General features: G+C 39.6%; 3 protein-coding genes across 4 annotated transcripts; 2 read left to right on the forward strand and 1 right to left on the reverse strand.

Annotated features, from left to right (window-relative positions):
* The first annotated feature begins 101 nt into the window (after positions 1 to 101).
* Positions 102 to 7,276, forward strand: LOC107038576 (RNA-binding protein 26). 2 transcript variants are annotated; one of them, XM_015257755.1, is made up of 8 exons: positions 102 to 308; positions 753 to 871; positions 1,745 to 2,204; positions 2,646 to 3,253; positions 4,243 to 4,746; positions 5,483 to 6,318; positions 6,535 to 6,789; positions 6,951 to 7,276. In XM_015257755.1, the coding sequence occupies exons 1-8, from the start codon at positions 250 to 252 to the stop codon at positions 7,029 to 7,031; spliced, it is 2,922 nt and encodes a 973-aa protein (XP_015113241.1). In that variant the 5' UTR covers positions 102 to 249; the 3' UTR covers positions 7,032 to 7,276. The 2 variants fall into 2 exon arrangements, with proteins under 2 accessions (XP_015113241.1, XP_015113251.1); XM_015257765.1 differs by having other exon boundaries at positions 5,486 to 6,318.
* Positions 7,277 to 9,555: 2,279 nt separating this feature from the next.
* Positions 9,556 to 12,203, forward strand: LOC107038486 (RNA polymerase II subunit A C-terminal domain phosphatase SSU72). Its single transcript, XM_015257611.1, has 4 exons — positions 9,556 to 9,982; positions 10,081 to 10,224; positions 11,037 to 11,295; positions 11,582 to 12,203. Exons 1-4 carry the CDS (start codon positions 9,900 to 9,902, stop codon positions 11,684 to 11,686), a joined length of 591 nt encoding a protein of 196 aa, XP_015113097.1. The 5' UTR covers positions 9,556 to 9,899; the 3' UTR covers positions 11,687 to 12,203.
* LOC107038482 (large subunit GTPase 1 homolog) lies at positions 12,200 to 15,764 on the reverse strand. The gene is made up of 3 exons (XM_015257597.1): positions 15,573 to 15,764; positions 13,437 to 14,820; positions 12,200 to 12,755 (listed from the first exon to the last, which is right to left on the reverse strand). The coding sequence occupies exons 1-3, from the start codon at positions 15,675 to 15,677 to the stop codon at positions 12,346 to 12,348; spliced, it is 1,899 nt and encodes a 632-aa protein (XP_015113083.1). The 5' UTR covers positions 15,678 to 15,764; the 3' UTR covers positions 12,200 to 12,345.
* Positions 15,765 to 16,061: the final 297 nt, after the last annotated feature.

Below are 16,061 nucleotides of genomic sequence, written 5' to 3' on the forward strand. Positions count from 1 at the left end.
AAAAAATTCAAAATCTTAGAATTTCCCCGCTCGACCTCCAGCGCTGCCATTACGGTACATTCTAGAAACCCCCACCTCCCACCCCGCAGTTGGTAGTAACCTCAGCGGGGGAATAATAATCCAGAATGGCGACTATCTTTACACAGTCCATGTAGACCAAGTACTTATATTCCCGCCCCCATAACGTGACAAATAGTGACGTTGAATTTACAACATCATATGTTAACAATAAACTAAATAAATTGTACAATGATAATAGATAATCCAGATCAGTTCAAAGCTTGGTTAACAGCAGTTTTGGAACCACTGTAAGTAGGCCAGCATGTGTATTACTCCTGTGCATTTGTTATCTCTCTCGTTTTATTCTTCTTTGGGGACTGATTAGTGGTTAATTGAGGGTACATGTGCCTTGTGGAGGTGATCGGGGCTTTCTCGGCGTGTGGCATTGTATTTATACCCCAGGGTGATGACTCTGCTGATGGTGGAGCATATGGAGGCGACTGTGGGAACTCCAAAAACCTCAAAATCTGGGGGTTAATCTCATTATCTTGTTTTTAACTTTCTGTTTCTCTCTCACTCTTCGTGTTACGCTGATTTTTCCGGGAAATTCGGGGTAATTGCGCCCTTTTGGACCCATGTCTGTTGTTTTGGAGCGGATCTGGGGGGATGGGGTCTGCAGTTGATGAGCAGGCGATGGGGATGGGAATGGGAAATGAGGAGTAATCGAGTTCTGGTGATTTGTTGGGGATTAGGTGTGATGCGGATCCAGCGGCTCTTGCCAAGTATGTTTATGCCCTGGTGAGGAAGGACAAGACATTGGAGGAGCTCAGTGGGTGCATGGTGCAGCAGCTTGATGTGTTCCTACAAGATGGTGAGTATTCAGGGGTCAGGGGTTTTGGGGGGATTGAGGAATAACTGGAAATTCCAAGGAGATGGCGACTTTTTTGTCCAGACATTTTTTGTGGCTCTTCAAGTTCTGCACAATAAATGTCTGAATGGAAATTTCGATATTCACTGCAGGTTTCAAGATATTCGTGAGACATTGACTTTAAAATTGAGGGAATTGTTCTAACTTTCGATGAGTCAATAAACTGGGAAAAAAATTATTTTCTTGGGAGAAGTATTTATTTTTTCAGTGGGTAAAAACTTGCGTGAACTCCCGTCAATAATTATAAACATTAAAAAATTAATTGATATTCTTGCACTAGGGGAGGGTGGGGTAAAATGGACACTTTAGACTTTTTAAAATTATTCATAACTCAGAAACAAATTTATTAATTGAGCTCAGTTTAGGCTCGCCACAAAGGGAAAGAATTGTTCTTTGTATTGAAAAAAAAAATTGAATTTTATCAACATTTCAACCCCTAATTAACATGAAAAAAAAATCAAAAGTGTCCATTTTACCCCAACCTCCCCTGTAGAAAATAAGAAATTTAGGAAAAATGAAAAATCATTGGAGAAGTTCATCCAAGGTCATGTTCAACACAGTCATCTTCTGGAGCAACATGATTGTCATAATTGAAAACTAATCAGGCTCGTCTGGGAGTGCTTCGATTGGAGAAATCCGATTTTGAAAAAATGAATGCTTCTCCGAAATGCTTGAACATTTGGCAAAAATGTCTTTTTCTCATTGTCCAATTGAATAAGTTTCTGGATGATTTCTCCCAATTTGCATAAAACTTTAATCCCAAAAAACCACGAAGAATTCATTCTTTCAAGTGTATAATGCGCTTTATCGTTGCAGAGACCCAAAATTTCGTGGAGCTGTTGTTCAAGACACTAGAGACCCAGAACTACGTTCTCCCAGCACCCAGAAGTGACCCACCGAGGAGCAGAACACCACCGAGTGTGAATCTCCCAGCACCAATGGTACAACCTGAGCCAATGGAGGCGCCAGTGCCTCAGAATCCACCAGCAGCATCGAGTCCACCTCTGCCACAGGTGAATGGTGCAGCAGTGGTGGCAGTCAGTAGTAAACGTGAATCGAGAAAGTCGGATTCCGAAAAGGATGACAAGGAGAAGGAGAAGAGACCCAGGAGTCGGGGGAGGATGAGATCGAGGACGAGATCGAGGTCTAGGTCGTGGGAGAGGGACCGAAGGAGGTCTAGGAGTCGTGAGCACATCAGGAGGGACAGGGAGAGGGACAGGAGTCGACCCTGGAGGAACAAGTCACCTCCGTCGAGTGTGAGGAGGCACGAGAGAAGGTGAAAAACGAATACTTTATTTTATTTTTTTAATATTCATGACTCAAGAACGAAATTGTCAATTGACTTGAGTCTGAGGTCTTCATAAAGGGGAAGAATGCGCTATGTAGTGGATCTAGATGTAGTTGGTTCATGAATTGATATTTTTTAATGCAAAACGAGGACTGGAATTAAAAATTCAAATGCAAGAAATGAATTTTACATAGAATGATAATGAATCTCCACTTAAAAACATTTCAGAAAATTTTTTTGCTTTTAGTTGAGGGCAAATGGTTTTGAGAGTTGAAAGGGTCCTTTAAACCTGACCTGAACGTAATTAAGGCTCGCCATTAATCGTCTTTTCCATTGAAAAAGAATTATCTAATTTTTATTAGCAGTTCAATGAGTGAAGAATAATTCTCAAACTTCCCTTCTCTCACCCTCATCAATTTTCAATTCCAGACGGAGCAGGAGTAGAAGTATATCTCCCCTGCGTTCCCGCACCCGTGAGAACCCGGAGCCCCGAGACCACAGGGCAAGATTCAGAAATCGTTCGCCAACGCCCCTGCGCTCCAGGTCTCGCTCCAGATCCCTCGAGCCCAAGAAGACCGAGAGATCCGAGAGGCCTGCAGAGCCAACGAGACTGGAGCGTTTGGACGCCAGTCCAGGGGGTACCCCCACCCAGGACAGCAATCACGGTGACATCGACATGAGACTGTCAACGACTAGTCAGTCGATCCAGAGTGTCGTGGCAGTGGCATCCACTGCTCCCAACAACAGTACAGGATTCCAGGGAAAAAGACGCTGTCGTGATTTCGACGAGAAGGGCTACTGCATGCGAGGGGATTTGTGCCCTTACGATCATGGAACTGATCCTGTTGTCCTGGAGGACGTGGCTCTCAGCAGAGTGTTGACGTTTGGACCCCATGGGGCACAAGCACCCAGTACAGTGCCAGTTGCTGCTGTTCAGGAGGCACCACCTGGACACAATGGCAATGCTCCACCCCCTCATTTACCACTGGCCAGTTTACCACCACCTCATTTGAGAAATCAACATCACTCCAATATGGGTAAAGAGAATATCACTTTAAGGCCCGGGTGTACTATCTTTCGAACTTTATCTCGATGTTTTTTTTTCGTCTTTCGTCATCTGAAATTGTCAATTAAGTCTTGCATCATGCAGTTTTGAAAAATTATGAATGAATAATCAAAAAAAAGTAGAAAAAATTCTTAATTTTTTCAAAGAGCATTTTTGATTTATATTCAGAATAAGTTGAATAGCAAGAAATTGAAAAATGTATCTGATTTACGGTGACAAATGGCGGCCTGTCACCCAATATCATGCGGGGGGAAGACTGATTTCGTAAATCTTTTCCCACACTGCACAGAGACATTTATTACGGAAAAGGCTCTTTGAAAAAAGTTTTAATATTTCGGAGAATTTTGTAATCACAGGTTTATCACATGAAAATGGCAGATGACTACATACTACTGTTTTGAAAATTGAGATATCTAGCTGTCACTTTCCATGAGGAGTTGGTGTTTTGTTATCCACCATGGAAAATGACAGCTAATAGATATTTTGCCACAGTGAATCAGATATTTGTAATTTTCACTTTTTCAGCTCATTCTGAATCTCAATTAAAAACGCTCTTTGAAAAAGTTCCGAATTTTTTCTATTTTTTTTAATCATTCTATAATAATTTTTGGGAATTTCTACATGATGTACCACTCAATTAACAATTTTGGATTACGAAAGATAAAAGAAATCCAGATAACATTCGAAAGATAGTACACCCGGGCCTTAATCATTTAAAAAACGACTATTAACCACAATTCAGATTTTTTTTTTGGTTTTTGATAGAGTCAAATGGTCTGGAGGTTCAGAAAGGGTCGCTGGACCTTCGAAACCATTTGACCCTCAAAACTGAACTCCAAATGTCCTCAGTCATTTAACCCTCCCGGCCATTTACTCCTCAATTGATTAAAAAAAATTATAATCGCACCGAAAAGTCGTCACGAGGAAGTAAATTAGATCTGTATTCACGCTCTTTTGCAGAATACAATCCAGACGCCCCGAGCATGGAGCCACGTCTCCCCTGGGGTAGGCATCCCCCATCAGCGCCAGGTATCTACGGTCGTGGCCAGCGTGAATTGATAAGTGTACCAGTGATACCCCATGCAAATCCACCAGAGATAACTCATCCCCAGACCAATCCCCTCAAGCGCAAGCAGACATTTGACTTCAATCGTCTTGGGCCGAAGCAACGAGCTGTGCACAATCCAGCTAATTGTTCCCTAGAGTTGAAAAAAGTACCTCGTGTTCTCAATAACATAACCCAACTGAACAATCACTTCTCCAAGTTTGGAAAAATTGTAAATATACAAGTGAATTTTGGCGGCGATCCAGAGGCCGCTCTCGTTACATTTCAATTGCCCACTGAGGCGAAGGCTGCGTACCGGAGCACCGAGGCTGTGTTGAATAATCGTTTTATCAAGGTGTTCTGGCATAATAATGTTACCAATAATTCCGCTGGAGGTGCCATTGAAAATGTTCCACCAGGTGAATATATTTTATTTCAACTTTTTTTATTGTTTTTTATTATATGAAGTTCACTATTCTTTCTATTAAAGAGCAGTAAAAAAGAGTACTTAAACAGTTCGGGAAACTGTTTTTTAACTTCCCCAAGGAAAAGTTATCTTTATTTTTGTTGAGGGGTAAACAGCCCTTGAAAATGTTTAAGTCGACTTATCGCTCAGTTGAGTTTTTGAGGAATATTTCCGAATCTAAGGGAGATAGCGAAATTTTCGTAATAGCGTTTGTTATAGCACTTAATCGGCTCTACATAAAAGGTTATGACAACAATTTTGCTATCTCCCTTAGATTCCGAGATATTCATTGAAAACTGCTCAATAGTCAAAATTGACTTGTACCGTTTTACCACTTCGCTACTGAAATACACTCATCGAAAATGAAGATAGTAAAATAATTGATAATCTAAATTTTCGATTGATGATGAATTAAATAACCATGGAACTGTAAATTTTCCATTAAGTAAATAATACTGATTTCGTAAAAATGATTTTCGATGAACCAAATAATCGTCAATCTTCCTACCTAAATTATTGATTAATAAAATAATATATAATTTGAATATTCACATTGATGATTACTTCAATAATTAAAAATTTAAGAGTGATATTAACGAATAGACTTCAAATCCCTGTCAAAATGTTTTCAAGTGTTGTTTGACCCTCGAACGCCGCCAAAAAATGTAATGAACCTCCAATAACCCCAGCAGGTTGTCGACCCTCCGTAAAAGAGCGTCTGGGTGCAGCAGTGCCCCTCCCAGTGAAGTCTGAGGACACGGAGTACGTTCCAACCCGTCGTCCAACAGAGGAAAGCTCGCAGACGCCCCCGGCGCCCCAGCCGCAGCCCCAGGTGTCCCAGAGCCTGGTGCCCCCAGTCCAGAGGACCCAGTCAACTGCTCCACCCCCTCCCACCCGCGAGGACCGAGTGCTGGCGATAAAGAAGACCCAGGAGATTCTCGCCGCCAAAGAGACCCTCAAGAAGAAGCAAGAGGAGAAGCGCAAAGAGGCCATCAAAATAACAGCAGACCTCCGAAAAAGAAAGCAGGAGCTCCTCGACAAGAACCTCATCGAGATAAGATCATTGATAGAGAAGGCGGAGAAGAATCCAGAGCAGAAGGAGGCAATCATGGGGACGATAAAGCATCTGCAGCAGTCGATCGATCAACTGCGAAAGGATCTGGCGACTAATGGGCAGTCAGGGACGACTAAGAGTCAGCCAAAGTCGAGGGAGCAGACGCAGAAGGAGATACTGGACGCCGAGTTGGATCTGATGACTGCACAGCAGGAGGGACAGGACTCGGCGGAGCTTCAGAAGAGGCTCAATGAACTCAGGGCACAGGCGGCTGCGCTTGGATTGAGCACATCCACTGCTGTGGGGAGGGGCATCAAGGTGCCCAGGGTTGTCAGGGGCGGACAGACTGCTGCTTACAGGGGGCGGGGAAGAGGAAGCTTTGCTCATGTCTCGGTGGATCACAGGCCCACGGGGCTACTCATATCCGGGTATGAGAGCGAAGAGAAGGGGGAGGTTCTTGCGCATTTTCAGGTGAGTTAATTATCTTGGTCCCATAGGATTCTTCGAATGTCCATTCATCTGGTTTTTTGGCTGCCTTAATTGTATGAGTTTATGGAAACTTTTTGACCCTCAACTCCAAACGTTCTGGAATTTTTTCAACCCTCAAAATCATTTGACTCTTGATTATAAAGATCTTCGACTCAAAACGTCCTCAAAATGAGATTTTAAAAATTGGGTTATTTACAGCAATATGGTGAGATCATCAATCAGATTGTGGACGACGCGACCCCCTCAGTAATGATCACTTATAAATCCCGGAAGGAGGCTGAAGTGGCAATGCTGAAGGGTCGAACCTTTCAAGACAGATTACTGTCAGTCACCTGGGTGTCGGGGCATCATCTCCATCGTGGTGGGGGCAGTTTGAGCGCCGGGGCTAACTCTAATGCGGCATCTGCTCGGTCTGAACAGGCACAAGTGATCGATGATGATGTTGATCTAGAGGTAAGCTAAAATACAAAAAAAAATCCTTTATTATTGAACTTTGCAAAGAAATAATGGGAAAGGAAGTGAATGTAATTTTTTTGGGGGGGAGTAACGATTTGGAGAACTTTTTTTGTATTTAGTGAGAGATACATTTAAACAATAATGTTTTATAACCTCAGGGAACAGCCGAAGCCCTTCTTCTCGAGGAGAACGAGGAGGAGGAGGACGAGGATGGTGAGCCACGAAGTTGGCGTCGATAGCAGCATCGTTCATGACGATATTCACCAGCTATCATAAATAGTCACACAATCATTCACTCAATGTGTGAATGTACCCTTGGCACATGTGCCAGAAATGCACCGATGGTTGTTTACACACCCGCATCATCAATTAAAATTATTTACAATATTTCAACGGGTCGTGGACACATCGACATTAATATGAGTGTTATATTTGTTATTAATAATTGTAACAAAAAAAATAATAAATTTTTTTTTCTCTCCTTTTCGATGATCCGTATGAAGACATGAAAATAACAAAACAATAGTGATAATTTTAAGATGCGATGAATTTTAATTGTGTTAATTACGCATCATGAGATAGATTATGTACTATTATAATGATAAGTCATGAATCTGTACGCAAATTTTCAAAAAAAAAGAACATGAAAAAAATGATGAAAAAAAAAGGAATTATGAGATGCAAAAAAAGAAACAAGAGAAACAAAAAGTCGAGTAAAAAATTATCCCATTATTTGTAGAATAAAATCGCTATGTTTTGTATGGGAAATATGATTGTTGTTATTTCAAGAACCCGATCCTTTTTATTTATTGTTTATTTTACGAGACATGCACAATTCAGGTATATATATATAACAGGAATAATAATTGATGTTTAATAATAAAATATAATAATTATAAAACTGAAAAATCAATTATTTAAAATAATATGATAATTAAGTGGCTGTAGTGGTCACGCGAGGAGTGTGTGGCTCCGGCGGTCATCCAGGCTAAACAGCGTTCGTCTGCCCAGTGCTTGGATGGGTGTCCGTTTAGGCACACCTAACCGCGTGGAACTACAGTCGCTAGGCACGATTGTAGAGAACTACTGTGCCCATTGAGTCAGTGTGAAGAATGGACACAGTGGAATTTCTGCGTTATCGGCCTGCTGCAAGACTGAGTTTTCATCGCAACCCCCCCGACCACCGCCCCCCAATCACTCTTATCGAAATATCTCGAGACTGCGGTCAGGCAGTTTCGAGATATTTCGATATAAAACAAGTTCACGTTTCGTTCATCTTTAGTAAATAGGAGACTAGAGACTGTGCGCGCGCGCTTATCTATTTGTTGTGTGAAAATGAAGAAATCGAATTTATTAAACTTCATATACTCATAGATGTTTTATAAATATTGATAATGACTTGAAGAGAATTAAGAGAAGGAAGAGGGAAACATCAATGAATAATTTTTAATCTTCGATTAATTCCTTTTTTTACGTTTTAAAATAATCTGATTAAAATCTGTAATGGTTGAAAAATGAGGGGAGGGTTATAAATTGATTTTCTAGAAAACTGAAAAAAGTTGTTGAATTCTTCGGAAAATTTCACAATTTTCCAGATAACCGTAGATCTTCAAAGATTTTTCTCAAATTATTTGGGATACCGAAGAATTTTCATGAATTTGTAGAGTTTAGAATTTATGTATGAAAATCTGAGAAGCAAGAATTGATAATTTTTGCGTATGATAAATATGAAAAAATTAAAATTGGGGAAGTGCAGAATACTTTGCGAGTTAAAAAAATGTAGAAATACTGTTTTGTTTCTCATGATCAATAGTCAGAAAATTTAGATATGTTTTGATATAAAGACAAACTTCACACATGAAAAAATGAAAAATGTGAAAGAATTTGAAAATCCCGGGGATTTTTTTCAGCGACTACTTTACGTGACTCATTGACCAATCAGAATTGAGGTTAGCGGTCAGGCAGTTTCGAGATATTTCGATATAAAACAACTTCACGTTTCGTTCATCTTTAGTAAATAGGAGACTAGATCTGTGCGCGCGCGCTTATCTATTTGTTTTGTGAAAATGAAGAAATCGAATTTATTAAACTTCATATACTCATAGATGTTTTATAAATATTGATAATGACTTGAAGAGAATTAAGAGAAGGAAGAGGGAAACATCAATGAATAATTTTTAATCTTCGATTAATCCTTTTTTTTACGTTTTAAAATAATCTGATTAAAATCTGTAATGGTTGAAAAATGAGGGGAGGGTTATAAATTGATTTTCTAGAAAACTGAAAAAAGTTGTTGAATTCTTCGGAAAATTTCACAATTTTCCAGATAACCGTAGATCTTCAAAGATTTTTCTCAAATTATTTGGGATACCGAAGAATTTTCATGAATTTGTAGAGTTTAGAATTTATGTATGAAAATCTGAGAAGCAAGAATTGATAATTTTTGCGTATGATAAATATGAAAAAATTAAAATTGGGGAAGTGCAGAATACTTTGCGAGTTAAAAAAATGTAGAAATACTGTTTTGTTTCTCATGATCAATAGTCAGAAAATTTAGATATGTTTTGATATAAAGACAAACTTCACACATGAAAAAATGAAAAATGTGAAAGAATTTGAAAATCCCGGGGATTTTTTTCAGCGACTACTTTACGTGACTCATTGACCAATCAGAATTGAGGTTAGCGGTCAGGCAGTTTCGAGATATTTCGATATAAAACAACTTCACGTTTCTTTCTTTAGTAAATAGGAAACCTCCAACATTCTGCGCATGCGCAGGAGACATCTTTTTGGTGATGGGTGAAATGAAAACAATTCTTTCCGTGGGGGAGAAAAAATAGGGATATTGTATTATAAAATAATAAGAATTGTATTTATTCCGAACTTCACTCGCACAGTTAACTTTAGTTTTTATTTCGATTGAATAAATAAATCGATTGACTGGATTTTTTAATTGATTTTAATCTCATATTGGAGAGACTATTTGAAGGTTAATCGCAACCTTGAACGGACGAAACATATTTTTTACGTTAATTGTAGGAATATCTAGGTATTGTATTTTTATTCCGGGGGATTATTCACGTGAATTTGTTGTTTTTATCGGAATAATGCCCTCGTCGAAGTCCTTGAGCGTCGCTGTCATATGTTCTAGTAACATGAATAGGAGCATGGAGGCACATGCCTTCCTGAGGTAAAATCATTCTTCGGGAGGTGGACGATCGTTCGGGGAGTTGGGGGACGCTCTCGGGGGCTGTTTATTTATTTCTTTGGTTTTTGGATTTTTTTTAGCAAAAAGGGGTTCAATGTCCAGTCGTTCGGGACGGGAGACAAAGTGAAACTGCCAGGGAGTGGTCCTGACAGACCCAATATCTATGATTTTGGCACTACTTATGACGAAATCTATAATGATTTGTTAGCCAAAGATAAGCAATTGTATCCTTAACTACGTGAAAATATATTTTTATTGTAAATTCGTCGGGTTAAACAATTGAAATTAATTGAACTTTTTGCTAATCTTGAAAATTGCTGGATTTAAAGAAAAATGTCAGGAGTTTTTTTTGGGAAAGGGAAATGTTATACAAAAAAGTGGAAATCAAAAAGAAAAGGAAAAGTTGAACTTTTAAAAGCTACAACAAAAATTTCAGATATAAGTCTGCAAATATCTCGAAAACTTCTGGATTTTAACAAAAATACCAGAAGAACTTTTTGTAGGGGAGCAAATTTCCTACAAAAAATGTCTTTTGACATATTTTGCTAAAATCCTTCCTTTGGAAGATATCTGCAAAAGAGATGACTCAAAAAAAATCTGACCATTTCGATAATATTTTGGAAACTACGAGGTTTAGAAATAAAAGTTGAGAGATTTTCTCTGCAGAAGACACATCAATTCTTCACAAAAAATCTCAACATTTTTCCCTAAATCTTTCTTCAAAAAATTTTCCTGAAATAATCTTTTTACCTCTTCACTGATTTAATCCATAATTTCATTTTTCAGTAAATATTGAGAATATCCAAGGACTTTTCACAGTTTTGTATGGACACAGTTACTTTTCCCAAAAAATTGATTGATTTTTTTAAAACATTCCGTACAAATTAAATAAATAGCTCCAATTTTAATAATAAAATAATTGTAAAATTCTGAAACGAATTGTATATCCTAACGTCATCAATTTTCAAAGATTACAAACCGACAAAAAAATTTCCGAAGCCTCATATTTTTTTCTTGACTCGAAAAAACCATTCAGATACACACAGATGGGTTTACTACACATGTTAGACCGTAATCGTCGGATAAAACCGAGGCCCGAGCGTTTTCAACTCAGCAAAGATAAATTCGACCTCCTGGTGACGTGTGAGGAACGCGTTTACGATCAAGTGATCGAGTACATGGAGTCCAGAACGCCTGTGGACAATCAGCCAGTCCACCTGATCAATATCGACATCCAGGATAATCACGAAGAAGCAACAGTTGGATCCTTTCTCATTTGTGAATTAGTAACAACGGTATTGTATAAAGAAAAGATAATAAAACAGAATGGGAAGCACAAATCAGGAGAGTGGTGTAAATCGAGTCGTCTTTAATCCTGGCTATCTCCTGAACAAATGATGCGATTCAAACGAGTCACATCTCCTTTTAAAGCTGAAAAAAGTACCTCGAGAACGAAAAAAAAATCGAGGAATTTCACTCAGCCATTCTCGAGTTATCGACGATTGAAGACAGCTCGTTTTATGCCACTCTGGAGATTTAATTATTCAATTCTTTTCAATGGAATTTAAAAATTCATTTCAGTTGGCGAATTCTGACGACTTGGACAACGACATCGACAGCCTCCTCTACGAATTTGAATCGACGAAATTCCAACGACCCATGCTGCACACTATACTCTTCTACTGAATAATCAGAAGAGATAATACCAAGAATACCAATCTTTAATTGAATTTTGTAGCCTCAGAACTATGAATCATGAAACAAAGAGGACGAGTGCCAAGGAACAGGGACGAATGATTATCCATTGATAATTGTAAATAGGAATTTAACGAGAATAACATCGTAAAAAGGGCGAACGTTCTTCAATTCGTCCTGACATGCATCTGCGATGCCTTCCCATTCGTCTTACAAATTCGATAATGAAGACGTCATTACATAGATTTTGATTCATATGGAGTGAGAAATTCCTTCCAGCGTTATTACAGCATCTATTTTACCATGATAATGGCCCATACAATTTTTTAATTTCACGAAACTGTTCCACTGCATGAAATCTGCAAAATTAATTTCTCAAGTCATGAACTGAGGACATACGTCCAAATAGAATTAAAGAACGTGAGCCTGTAACATGAACAGCATCAGCTCTCGATGATTAATTGAGAATGAACAAAAGCATAACTAAATAAAAGGAGAACGAGCTCTAGTTGATTTTCTTTATTGCGAAATTCTTTCTCATGGGATTAAAAAACCGTGAGAGAGTGAAAAGGGCTTGACTATTCAGCCATATATACATTAGAGTACAAAAGAGAAATATTTATATCCACTAATCAACATTTGGAATTATTCTAGTGCTGATCCAGATGTGCGAAGAGTCTTCTTGTCTTCTCTCGTTTCTTCTTGTTCCCATGCTTGTTCATCTTCTTCCAAGGCTTGGCCCCAAGATTCTCAGGGTTTATCTTGGCTGATCCAGGGAGCCCTTTCACGTGAACTCCACTGTTGTTCGCTTGGAAGAAATTTCGGTCCAGGTCTTCATTGGTTACTGTGACCCCTCGACTAGCCCGAATTTGCCTCGGGGGGAGGACTCTCGTCTCGGAGATGGACTTGCGTCGTGGGGGGAATGTGTGGAAATCCCCTTGATTTATTGTTGGTGGGGCCACCGGGTACAGGAGCTTTCCATTCACAAAGTCTTTGAGAACGTAACGAGCTGATCTGGGGTTGTCGGGCTGTCCATTTTGGGTCATGAATCCTCGATTATCTGCAGATTAAAATAGTTTCATGAGTGTTCATGCCATCATATCTCTGCAATGGAATTTTTTAGAGAAAAATATCAGAAGATCTTTTTTGTAAAGAATTTTATGGGCTACAAAAAAGCTCTTCTCACATTTTCCCCTAAAATTAATAAATTCAGAGATATTTGTAAATTATCAACCCAAAATTTTTATTCTGAAGACAAATTCTCTGTTTTCAAATCTATTATTCAATAAATGTCTTTGAAAATCCAGTTTTATAAACAAATCGTTCATGAATTTTAATAACATAATATCTCTGCAAAGAATTTTTTTAGAGAAAAATGTCAATAGACCTTTTTTGTAGAGAATTTTGTGGGCTACAAAAAAGCTCTATTGACATTTTTCTCTAAAAAAATTCTTTGCAGAGTTTTAGGGGAAAATGTGAGGAGAGCTTTTTTGTAGAGAATTTTGTGGGCTACACAGATGGGTTTACTACACATGTGAATTTGTGGGCTACAAAATTCTCTACAAAAAAGCTCTCCTCACATTTTCCCCTAAAACTAATAAATTCAGAGATATTTGTAAATTATCAACCCAAAATTTTCATTCTGAAGACAAATTCTCTGTTCTCAAATTGATTATTCTAGAAATGTCTTTGAAAATCCAGTTTTATGAACAAATTAATAAAAGAATTGAGCTCCACTCACATCCATAAGTATTCAACAACTCCTCAGCGGTGGGTGCCCTCTCGGGGTCCTCCCCATCAATGGGTTTAGGAATCATGATGCCATAAGTGTCCTCCAGGACATGCCTGGGGATCAGCCTCGCCAGCAGGGTGACAGAGGGCACATGGTCCCTCAGCTGATCAATCGGCAGGATTCCATTCAGCACCATCTCCGCCTTGGTGCACACGAAACTGGGCATCACCAGTCCAGGACAATCACACAACAGCAGTTCCTTATCCACAAACAAAGTCTGAAAGTGCTTGGTCTTGCCAGGAGTCGCTGACACCGACACCTTTTTGTCCATCAGAATGGCATTTATCGTGCTGCTCTTGCCAACGTTTGGGTAGCCCACCAGTCCCACAGTGGTCACCCCCTCAGTGTACTTCTTCATCCCCTTCCCTATGGCTTTAAAAAACTCTATGAGCCTGTCTCGACACAAAAGCTCTGGGGAATTCCTCTCTAGAATCATCGACCCCCCATCGTCGTCTCCTTTCTCCCCATCTTCCTGGGGCTTTCTGTCTGACAAATCCTCAGTTGCACTCTCGTACTCGCTGCTGGAGGCAAAATCAGAGCAATAAGAGGACTCTTCATCATCATCTTCATCGTCTTCACCCTCCTCATCATCCTCTTCGTCATCAACGTCTTCACCGAGACCCTCGGAGATCCTCGAGCTCCTTCTCTTCCTATTTTTAACCAATTCCCCAGGAGGCAGTTGGGATTTTATCGACTCAGCGGCTTCGGTGGCCGAGAAAAACGCGATCCTCACCCCTACGTCAGTGAAATAGTCAGCCCAGACCTGTCGTTGCTCCAGCGTTAAGAAGTCCGCCTTGTTCACGAGAATGATGTTCCTCTTATCCTCATCGATTTCCTTCACGTACTTCTCCAGGTCCTCACACCGAAATAAAAGGGGGTTCCTCGCGTCGACGATCTGCACGACAATGTCACTCCTCTCTACGACCCTCCAGAGCTGCCTCCAGAACTCCAGGTTCTTCTCGTAAGGGGTCATCGTGAGCTCCTGGGCCTCTTGGAGAAGAGCTAATTGTCTCCTCCACTCCAGGAAGTCCTCTTTTTCCCTCGTCTGGAGCTCGTGGGCACTCGTCTGGGCGTTCCACCTCGGCCTCCTGGGGATCTTCAACAGGGACTGGTTGCTCTTGTGGACCTCCAGCAGAGCTGATCGCTCGGATTCTGACAGAATTCCTATTTCACTCTGGGGATTCACGTATTTTATGTTGAGCTTTTCAGCGTGGAACTCGGTCCCTGCTAGCTGCGCTGTCGAGAGGAACTCCTGGAAGGAACTCTCCTCCGTTACTGACGAGAGGTTGAGCCGATCCCACTGGTAACCGTCGTTCATGTCTGATGTGTGAAGCTGAAAGGGAAGATTAGGAAATTCACGGCTCGTTTTTATCCCTGGTAAAACAGTCCGATTATTTCCGACTGGGTGATAAAAATGAATCGGCGTTGATGATGTTTCTGTCTTTGCCCGTTAAATTACGATTGGCTGGCAGGTAGAGTTTGGAGTTTGAGAAAATTATGAGAATTAATGGGAACAGGGGTATGTGGCCGTTATCGTCCGATTACTTTAAAAAAAGTGGTTGGTAGATCTCATATTGCTCATGTAAATCTTTAGTATTTACTGCTCATTTAAATATTTATATGAGTCACATGAGATCTATCAACCACTTTTTTGGAAAGTAATCGGACGATAACGGCCACATACCCTTATTCCCATTAATTCTCATAATCTTATCAAACTGCAAATTCTACCTACCAGCCAATCGGAATTTAACGGGCAGAGACAGAAATATCATTAACGCCGATTTAATTTTTATCATCCGGTCGGAAATAATCGGACTATTTTACCAGGGTAGTGAATATCTCGGAATCCAAGGCTGATAGCAAAATTTTTGTTATGACCTTTTTTGTAGAGCGAATTGAGGGCTAGAAAAAAGGTCGTCACAAGAATTTTGCTGTCTCCGCTGGTTTCGGAGATATTCCGCGAAAACTCTTCACTGCTGAATTCAATTCCTTGGATTTTTGGGGTTGATTTGGGGGGAGACGAGATTTAATTTTTTTGGGGGATTGGGGGTTGTTTCAGACACATGGGGGACATAACCTCACCAGTGAACCTTCTTTAGCACCACGTTTCGATCTATTTACTCCGAAACGATCTCGGAGGAGGGCTTTTCCGAGGTCCCCCTGCTTTCCTCTCCCTTTTTTACCCATTTTAGGATTTTTTTATTGATTAAAAAAACAAGATTTTGGAGTAAACAGACAGTTGAGTTCAATACTTCAATAGTTGTTCCACCGTGCGTGGTGATCAGCTGATTTTCGGAGTGGGTGAATTTGCCGCCAAAATTCAACGATTCAAAAGACTTATTTTCATTCATTCATTCGGTTAATTCAGTATTCATTTTAAAAAATTACATTTTTCCATGAAAAACATGAATGGAAAGCTTTAAAACATTATTTCCCCCCAAAATTCATTGATAATTATCTCCACAAAGGAATCTATAAAATTAATTAATTAAAATTGAGTAATGGAAACCTCTCCAATGATTCCACAAAAATTTAAAAAAATCAATTCATTTATTCAATAAATTAGTTCAT

This window comes from Diachasma alloeum, unplaced genomic scaffold (genome assembly GCF_001412515.2).
Source record: "Diachasma alloeum isolate Michigan unplaced genomic scaffold, Dall2.0 Dall_scaffold_00178, whole genome shotgun sequence".
NCBI lineage: Eukaryota > Metazoa > Arthropoda > Insecta > Hymenoptera > Braconidae > Diachasma > Diachasma alloeum.

Excerpts from the sequence above, each read along its gene's own strand:
- LOC107038576 (XM_015257755.1), top strand. The coding sequence starts at position 250 with ATGATAATAGATAATCCAGATCAGTTCAAAGCTTGGTTAACAGCAGTT. Across the intron at positions 2,205-2,645 it reads GTGAGGAGGCACGAGAGAAG|ACGGAGCAGGAGTAGAAGTA; the intron begins GTGAAAAACGAA and ends TTTCAATTCCAG. Across the intron at positions 6,790-6,950 it reads ATGATGATGTTGATCTAGAG|GGAACAGCCGAAGCCCTTCT; the intron begins GTAAGCTAAAAT and ends TTATAACCTCAG.
- LOC107038486 (XM_015257611.1), top strand. The coding sequence starts at position 9,900 with ATGCCCTCGTCGAAGTCCTTGAGCGTCGCTGTCATATGTTCTAGTAAC. Across the intron at positions 9,983-10,080 it reads GAGGCACATGCCTTCCTGAG|CAAAAAGGGGTTCAATGTCC; the intron begins GTAAAATCATTC and ends GATTTTTTTTAG. Across the intron at positions 10,225-11,036 it reads TTAGCCAAAGATAAGCAATT|ATACACACAGATGGGTTTAC; the intron begins GTATCCTTAACT and ends AAAACCATTCAG.
- LOC107038482 (XM_015257597.1), bottom strand. The coding sequence starts at position 15,677 with ATGGGTAAAAAAGGGAGAGGAAAGCAGGGGGACCTCGGAAAAGCCCTC. Across the intron at positions 14,821-15,572 it reads GTGCTAAAGAAGGTTCACTG|CTTCACACATCAGACATGAA; the intron begins GTGAGGTTATGT and ends CTTCCCTTTCAG. Across the intron at positions 12,756-13,436 it reads GTTGTTGAATACTTATGGAT|ATAATCGAGGATTCATGACC; the intron begins GTGAGTGGAGCT and ends TTTAATCTGCAG.